The sequence below is a fragment of the Pantherophis guttatus genome, chromosome 3, assembly GCF_059756535.1.
Source record: "Pantherophis guttatus breed Tessera chromosome 3, ASM5975653v1, whole genome shotgun sequence".
NCBI classification, from domain to species: Eukaryota; Metazoa; Chordata; class Lepidosauria; order Squamata; family Colubridae; genus Pantherophis; species Pantherophis guttatus.
In genome coordinates, this window is record NC_142065.1 from 116,013,221 (window position 1) to 116,022,814 (window position 9,594).

Genomic DNA, 9,594 nt, shown 5'->3' on the forward strand with positions numbered 1-9,594 from the left:
TCCAATATAATTAATTTTTTTCTTGATTTTTATCAACTGCTATCAACTTTTTTTCTAACTCTTCAACTTTCTTTTCTGTCATTTTTGTTTATTCCTCTACTTTTTGAATTCTTTCTTCATTTTTCCCAATCATCTCTTTCATTTCTTTTAGATCCTGCTTCAAATCATCATGCAGGGACTGTATAAGATTTTTTAAGTCCAATGTTTCAGAGGTTTTTGTTTCTGTCGATGATGGGCTTGCTGTTGGGTGCAAATGTGCTGTAAATTTCTTCATCTTGATGTTATAAATTTATAATCCACTTTTGCTTTATTTATAATCCAATCATCTAATCCTCCCCGATGGTTAGATTAGAAAGAAATAAAAAGGAAAAAAAAAGAGAGAGAAAAATCAATCACCCTTCCAAAAAAACAACAACACTAAAGTTATTCCAATAATAAAAAGGGAACAATAAAGAGAAAAGAAAAAATAAAAATAAAAACCACCCTTAAAAATAAAAACCACAAGGAAAAATAAAAAACAAAAATTTAATCCCAAACAAATTTTCTTCAGACTCTTCTTGTCTTAATCCACCTTCTCAACAGACCAGTTCTTTTAGAATCAAAAATAAAAGTAGACAAGAAAGTAGTTGGAGTTTTTGAGCAATTGGGATATTGGAATCTTGGTGGAATATTGAATAATTATTAGCCCATTAAATTATTACAAAATGTTTCAACAGAGGAAAAAATATGGTTTATAAAGAAATATTATTGATGTTTCAATGTATCAATATCAGGAAGATATGATAAGGAATCATAGGGAGATGACGGAATTGATGCAGATATAGATATGAGACTAGAAAACCTTCAGTAAACGATAATAAAAGATGAACAAAAAATTCAGAAAATAGAGGAGAAACCAGAAGGAGCTGAGGAAAGAATAGAGAAGATAAATCCAAAAATGATACAAGTGGATAAAGATATGGAAGAGATAGTAATAATTTCTAAAATGGAACAGACAGATTATTCTCTAAGACAGCGGTTCTCAACCTGGGGGTCGCGACCCCTTTGGGGGTCGAACGGCCATTTCACTGGGGTTGCAAAAGCCCTCTCTCGCCCCCCCCCACGCCTTCACTCACCCTCACTCTCTGCTCTGTTGGATCGCCGGCCATTCGCTTACCCCGCCCACTCCCAATCTATTGCTGCCTCCAGTCCCAGCTGATGGCTAGAGGAAAAAAACCTGTTTAAATTCTTGCAGCGGGGCTTCAAAGGGCCGCCCTAGAGCCAAGTGGTGGGATTCTGCCGGTTCTGCCCCGCCCCTCCGCACCACTATTTATTGCCAATAAATAGTGGTGGGCGAGGGGCGGGCGAGCCAGCAATTTAACAAATGGTTCGGTGTTTTTTTGTAATTTTATTGGCCCGCGGAGCTTCAGCATAGGCTAATTAGACCTTGATTACATCGGCTCCCGACTCTCAGCTGATTTGCTCTCAGCTGTTTTGCTCAGGGCTCTGCTGCTTGTTTGCAAAGAGTGCTGGAGCAATTTTTTTCCCCCTAGCTATGCTGAAAAACGAAACAGAAAGTAAAGCAGGCTGTTGGCTTTGCTGTTGCTACAACGTTGGAAAATTAGGCAGGCAGATTTCTTTTCTTTTTCCTCACCAAAAAAGGTAGGTGCAAACAATGGGAAATTTAGGGAAAAAGTGGAGAGTTCAAGATTTTAAAACACACACACAAAAAAAAGCTCTATTTAACTAGGGAATTGTAATAATTGAGATACTATTAATTGTATATTGTGTTGAAAGCAGAAATGGTTAAGTTGTGGTTTGGAGGAATATATGGGGGAAATTATTTGGTTTATTGTTATTGGTAAATATAATTAACTGATTTGTAAGAAATTGGATTGCATGGAAATAATTGGAATATTCATGTTCATATTGATTAATATACAAAAAAGGTAGTTATATAACTAATTGATTTATATTAAAATGTTGAATTTATATTAAACAACTGTAATATTACATAATTAACCAATGTGAGGATGGATATAAAAAGAGATGACAATGAGAAGGGGTATAATATAGAATAGAAGGGAAAAATTGAATTTGATTAAGATTAGAGATGAGGATGAAGGGTAATATTGGTTTTTTACAAAAATAGATGAGGAATAAATATGGCAAAAAGGAAATATAGAAATTGTAAATTTAATTGAAATGACTAAACACTGTTTAAATTTGTGAACCGGCCAAATACTCTGTTCAAAGAAAATACATTGTATGTTTGTATGTGTGTTTCTAATTATTATTTATTCATATTTATTCTCTTTTATTCTTTAAAGTTTAACAATTCATTCTTTATCTTAATATCTTTATATTTGTTTGGGGTTGGCTTTCTTCCCTTTCATCTTTTTTATTGTACAGCAATCTTTCTCCTCAAACCTACCACCTCTCTCTTTTCTTTCCTTCTTACTTTCTCTTCCTCCCCCTCTTCTTCTCCTCCCTACTTCCTCTTCCTTTCTCCTTCTCCTCCTCTCTTCCTCCCTCTCTTACCCTCACTCCTACTCTAATTTCCCTTCCCTTCCTTCATCTCTCTCTATTGCTGTATCTTTTTATGCATATGGACTACTCAGAGGGCTGAAAAAGTTATTTCTGACTGGTCCTTGCACTTTTGACCAGTGCTCGAACTTACGACTGTCCTCACATTTTACGTTTTTGCCCTACCTTGTCACCATGGTGAAGAGAAGCAGTTGTGAAATGAGTGACACGGTTGTTAAGAATGCTACAATGGGCATAAATGATGACCAGTCATAAGTGCGAAGACCGGTCAAAAGTGTGAGGACCTGTCAGAAATGACTTTTTTCAGCCCTCTGGGTAGTCCTTTTGTGCATATGGACTACTCAGAGGGCTGAAAAAGTTATTTTTGACTGGTCCTCGCACTTTTGACCAGTCCTCGAACTTACGACTGTTCTCACACTTTACGTTTTTGCCCTATCTTGTCACCATGGTGAAGAGAAGCAGTTGTGAAATGAGTGACATGGTTGTTAAGAATGCTACAATGGGCATAAATGATGACCAGTCATAAATGCGAAGACTGGTCAAAAGTGCGAGGACCTGTCAGAAATGACTTTTTTTCAGCCCTCTGAGTAGTCCCTATACACATAGCCATGGCCAACCGGTCACATGACCTCCAAGCCACGCCCACAAAATAAGCCACACCCACAGAACCGGTAGTAAAAAAATTTAGAACCCACCCCTGGTTGGGGGTCACCACAACATGAGGGTCGCGGCATTAGGAAGGTTGAGAACCACTGCTCTAAGAGTTCAAAACATAGAAGAGAATAAAGAGAAAGTTCTTTTTAAAATAATGAAAGAACTACAGATGGGTTCTCTATAGAGATCCAACAGCAAGAGATAGGTGTTTTGGCAGATGAAATACTTAGATTAAATAAATGTGATGTAAGGAGTTACAAGATCCCAAGGGAGAAGCATGAAAGATTTACCAAAAAATCAATAAGGGTTGAAATTCTTAAAAGGGCAAGAGATGATGGATAGATATAGAATACTTCTTAATAGGGTGGCTATCTTATTAAGAGTTAGAAAAAAGAGGTAGAAAGAAGAAACTGAAAAAATAGTATTATGTATGCTGATATATAATAGAACACATACCATATTTTTTGGAGTATAAGACGCTCCAGAGTATAAGACGCACCTTATTTTGGGGGGAGGAAAATAAGAAAAAAAAAATCTGCCTCTGCCTACTAGGATCCATCAGTAGTCATCTGGCTACCGTCCTTGCAGCAAACAGTAAACAGCCTGGTCAGCTTCAGCACATTAGCCTGATTCAGCACGAGCAGCTGATTGGCAGGTGGATCGCCTCCCAGAATACCCCCAATCAGCTTTCCCAGAGGTGAACGTTAGCAACAGGTTCGCTGTTTGTGAGTGCACACGCGCCTCATTGGGGCAGATATGCAGTTTCAAAAATGCAGCCGATCGTCGCAGGGCTCTCCAGTGAGTACAACAAAGGAAGCACGGAACCGGTCCGGCAAGGCAGCAGCTGTTCCAGGTTGTCATTTTGGCCTCTGTGCCTTACTTTTTCACCCTCCAAAAGCTCCGTTTGAGAGGCTGCCTTTGCAAAGAGAAGCCCCTTTGTAAACGGAGCTTTTGGAGGCTGCTTGAGAGGCTCCAAAAGCTCCCTTTGCAAAGGAGCTTCTCTTTGCAAAAGCAGCCTCTCAAACGGACCTTTTGGAGGCTGTTTGAGAGGCTCTCCATTTTAGAGGTTGCATTTGCAGCCTCCAAAAGCTCCGCTTGAGAAGACGCGTGGAGGCCGAAGGGTGGGGGCCGGCGGGTGGGTGGGGCTACATTCAGTGTATAAGACACACCCAAATTTTCACCCTCTTTTGGGGGGGGGAAGTGCGTTTTATACTCCGAAAAAAACAGTAATTACCATGTATATACAAATGTTAGAAGTTGAAAGATTATGATTATGTATATCTAAATAATATTATTAGTAATAGTACTGTGTTTAAAATATATTGACCCAGACAATACACTGTTCACCAAGTATTGATGGATGTTAAAGAAAAAACTATAATTAAAACTATATTAAAAACAGAAAGAAAACTGACTGCCTATCTCAGACCTGAACATTCCAATAAATATCCTAAGGGTTCTACAGAAGTGAAATTTGTGTCTCTTTTCTGGATGAAGGGCAGAAATCTGGCAGTATGAGCTGACAAAATGAACTCACTTTATGGCTAAAGTCTGGATTCAAAATACCAGAGTGTATAAGGGAAAAATGCATATGTGTTATATCTGGAAGAAACTGGATTTTATTTTTCTGTCTTGAAGAGATCCTGGCTAAAATTAAAACAATCTACAAACTGATTTTAATCATTGGATAGATGGAGTCTGTCACTTAAATAATTTTAAATTAGAACATCAGCTTTCTTCCCGAGTAAGAAATATTGACTAGAGAGAGGTCAGTTACCAGCAGTAGCTATGTTAGCACGGAAGAAACTGAATTGGAAAGTTTGGGTAGAAAGAGATGTCAGAGTGAAGTTCGGAGTTTTTATCCAAGGACAACTTGCAGCACTAATTTCAATTAAAGGCTGAGTATTTAAAGAATAAAAATCTGTATTAACAGTTACAAAAGCTTATTTTCATTCCACTGAGTATTTGAGATAAGAGAAATATAATTAGACTGATATTATTTTGAAAGATATTTCTGTATTAATTCCGTTACCCCTCTTCTCCCACCCTCTTTTTATTTTTTTGGACAGCTTAAGGTGTCAATATTCAAATAAATGCATTTTTTTACAAGAGCACAGAAGCAAACACTAAGGGGATGTGGAAATAGAAATGGCTTCTGTGAAGATCTCTAGGAATGTGTGCTTGATGGTTTTAACCCACAAAGGTCAAGCCAAAAACTATTGATCTTAGGAGGCAACACAGCCTGGCCCTTTGTAAAGAAAAAAAATATGCTAAAGGACAGCCCAAACTTTTGCTTTTGGAATTGAGGGTATTCAGCACAGCCTTGGGAGAGCTGCACTCTCTTCACTGAATCTTGGGAAAGTGAGGGCAACTTTTTTTTCTCACCATGAAGCCAGCTGCAAGGTTCCAGCCCCACCTAAGAGCACAGGAAAAGTGACATTTTAAATGCACTGAAGTTAAGTTGCTACCTTTAGCGTTTTTTCCCTTCTGCTTTGTAAAAGGCCAAACTGGGCAGTCTCATGAGAGGAAGAAGACAAGGAAGGTCAGTTGCAGCGATGCAGAGCAGGGTAGTAAGGGTAACTGGTGTACAAAAGGCATTTCAGGCTTTGTGGGGAAGGAATTCTGCTTTGTGCCAGGGGTGAAATCTAAAAATTTTCCCTACCGGTTCTGTTGGCATGGCTTAATTGGTGGGTGTGGCTTGGTGGTCAGGTGACCCGGTGGACGTGGCCAATAATAATAAATAATAAAAATAATAAACAAAGTACACAAAACTATAAGAGGTACCAAAAAACAACTTTTACACTTTACACACACACAACACAACTGACTCACACAATGTAAAAGCAGCTGCACTTGACCCAAATTGGCCCCTGCAACAAGCAGGAACCTCACACAGCCACAAAAAGCTCAAAAACCAACTTTCACACTTTTTCCACACAAAATGCCATACAGCTTTGTGAGATTTTGTGTGTTTGTGTAGTTAGAGTGAAACACTACAGAAACACACCAACTCTCAGAAAGCTGCACAAATATTTTATTTTATTTTATTATTTTATTTTATTTATATTTTTAGATAAAAGCAGCTAAATTTAAAACTTCCTTAACTTTAAATTGCTATGTCTATAAAAAAACATAATACTCCTAAACAAAACCCTAATTAACTATTTTTTTAAGCTCCCCCCAAAAAACAACACCCCAGTTACTTGAAGGCACAAGGCAGGCAGGCAGGCAGATTGAGTTGCTAGTTGATGCAATTGATTGCAGCAGCTGAAGCAAGGCAGGAAAAGCAAGCGAGCCCAAAAGAAGCAGCAAGCTGCCAAGTGGGCAAGTGAGGACTGGGCGGGGAGGGCAGGGATTTTTGCTACTGGTTCTCTGAACTACCCGCCATCGCTAGCAGATCGCCCGATCCGGTCCGAACTGGGAGCATATTCCTCAGCTAAATATTATGCCAGTGTGTGACTTAACAGTGCCCAGACACAAATGGTCAATGTCCCACTCTTTGAGACAATGTGTCTCTGGCACACTGTATCCCACTCCTGTGCAACAATTACCATTTCTTAGCAAATCATACTGGCCCACATTAGCTCTCATTTGACTATGGACAAGGATGCTGAACAACAAGGCCAGGACAATGCACAATCCATCACAAGATTGAAATTCCTTAGCCATGGAAAACAGCTATTCACCTAACATCTACCCAGTTTAACTCCAAGAATGCCTGGAGAGAGGAATGGTCCAAGATACCTTCTTGTGGCCTGAACATTAGTGATCCCTTTAACAAACCACCTGTTTTTAACCTGCCTCGCTTTGTCTGCATGAAATTGAACAGGGGTGATAGTGGAAGAACTACCTCTGCCTTGTATCAAATACGGATTAATAGAGTTGGAAGGGACTTTGGAGGTCTTCTAGTCCAACCCTCTACCCAAGCAGGACTGTACACCATTTCTGATATTTCTAAATGGCAGTCCAGTCTCTTCGTGAAAGATTCCAATGATGAAGCTCCCACAACTTCTGAAGGCAAGCTGTTCCATTGGTTGATTGTTCTGTCAGAACATTTCTCCTTATTTCTAGGTTGAATCTCTCCTTGATCAGTTTCCATCCATTATTCCTTGTCTGGCTTTCAGGTGCCTTGGAAAATAGCTTGACCCCTTTCTCTCTGTGGCAGCCCCTCCAAATATTGGAACACTGCTATCATGTCCCCCCTGGTCCTTCTCTTCACTAGACTAGCCATGCCAAGTTCTTGCAACTGTTCATCATATATTTTAATCACCAGTCCCCTAATCATCTTGGTTACTCTTCTCTGCACTCTTTCTAGGGTCTCAACATCTTTTATATAGTGTGGTGACCAAAACTGGATGCAGTATTCTAGGTGTGGTCTTTACTAAGGCTTTATAGAGTGGTATTAGTACCTCACTTGATCTTGATTGTATCCCTCTGTTAATGCAATTTAGGATTGCATTGGCTTTTTTGGCTGCTGCCACACACTGTTGGCTCATATTTAATTGGTTGTCCACTAAGACTCCAAGATCCCTCTCAGAGTTACTGCTATTAAGCTTGGTTTCACCCAGTTTATATGTGTACTTTTGGTTTTTCTTGCCTAAGTGCTAGACTTTACTTTTCTCTACATTGAATTTCATTTTGTTAGCTAGAGCCCAGTGTTCAAGTCTGTCAAGATCCATCTGGATCCTGGGCCTATCATCTAGGGTATTGGCTATTCCTGCCAGTTTAGCATCATCCGCAAATTTGGTATGTTCCCCTCCTATTCCCTTATCTAAGTCGTTTATGAAGATGTTGAAGAGTACTAGGCCTAAAACGGAACCTTGTGATACTCCACTTACTTCCCTCCATGTAGGCATAGTACCATTAAGGACTACTCATTGAGTATTACTCGTTGAGTACTGTTTGTCAGCCAGTTATAAATCCATCTGATGGTGATGGTGATATCTCACTTTTTTTTTGCTTACTAAGAAGTAAGTTGTGGTCAACTTTGTTGAATGCCTTGCTGAAGTTTAAGTATATTATGTCCACAGTATTTCAGTGGTCTACTAATTTAGTCACTATGTATTAGTGGGGATGGAAAGATTCTCTGGTTCCCTAGAACCCTGGTTCCCTGCCGTACCCCTGTAGAAGTTTTATATATAATTACATTAATTTACTTCTCTTCTGTCATGTTCTCATCTTATGCTAAATAAATAAATAAATAACCTCTACTACTTTTTCATACTAAGAAACTGATGGACAATTTTAACAAAAGAGTAAAAAAAATAATCCATACGTAGCATTCTGAGATTCCTTGATTCTGTAGAGAAGTCCACCACTGCTTCTCAAAAGATCTAGTTGACCCTAAGAGAATACATACAACTTTAAAGCATTTCAACAGATTTCTAATAATGAATGCATAGCAGGAAGCAATATATTTCTTATATTACTATGAGAGAGATGGAAGATTAAGAAATATGAAATATAAAAAATAAATAAATATAAAGTCCTCAGTCACAAAATTAAACTCAGTAACCCTAAATCTTATTAGAATATTTATTTAATCTTCTTCTGAAAACTAATGGATAGTTTACATTTTTAAGAGAGGCAGACATACTGCCTAGAGCTCCTGATTAAAAAGCAGAAGATAAAGAAATAAATTCCAAACTATAATTGTTTGCAGATAATTATAACAACACAGATACATACGTAAAACTGGCTATAGTTTTCTGTGAACTACTTATTCATTGACAAGCTCATATTCCTATTGTTTCATCTGTTCCATTTGAAACTATCTCTGAGTAATAAATATGTAAGCAGGAATTAAACAGTTAACAGATTATAAAATATTATAAAAAGAAATTATAATAATATTAATATGTGAAGTTATTTTTTAAAAAAACAAAGGGTTTTTTTCCCAACAGGATAAGGACACTAAGTTCATAAGGGACATGTTAAGAATCCTAATATAGCAAAGATGCATCCATCTAAATATGAATTTATAGGGTGATGAAAACTGTAAAATGTATTCTTACTTTAATATAGTATTCTTATTAGACATAGAACATATTTTTATTTCAGACTGCAACTGGATAATTTTTTTAACGACAACAACCACATACAATTCAGGAAGCTCTTACCATAGATAGCAGTCGGTTAATAGCCATGGCCCGTTGCTGAGCTTCCATGTGAGGCATGTCATTCTGAATTACTTGGTCTGTAATACCATGGGGAAACTGATGGCACAGCTCAATTATCCTGGGCAAAATAGAAGTAGTAAGATAAATACAGTTAATTCTAAATTTGTGTATTCTTTTCTCCTTATAAAATTAAGAGTCTTAAATTAAGACTAGTGGGGCTATAAAATAAATAAAAACATGTTCCACCCATAAAGAGGCAAATACAAATGGAAAGAAACATAAAAACATAAAACAA

At 37.9% G+C, this 9,594-nt stretch overlaps 1 protein-coding gene across 2 annotated transcripts in view; it reads right to left on the reverse strand.

The window, feature by feature from the left end:
* The window catches only part of POLR3F (RNA polymerase III subunit F), a 195,015-nt gene that overhangs the window by 184,519 nt on the left and 902 nt on the right, over positions 1 to 9,594 (reverse strand). For both annotated transcript variants that reach the window (XM_060686733.2, XM_060686731.2), the window contains exons 2-3: positions 9,300 to 9,417; positions 8,456 to 8,523 (exon numbers count right to left, since the gene is read on the reverse strand). In XM_060686733.2, coding sequence (XP_060542716.1) covers positions 8,456 to 8,523; positions 9,300 to 9,417 — 186 coding nt within the window. The remainder of the gene's footprint in view (positions 1 to 8,455; positions 8,524 to 9,299; positions 9,418 to 9,594) is intronic.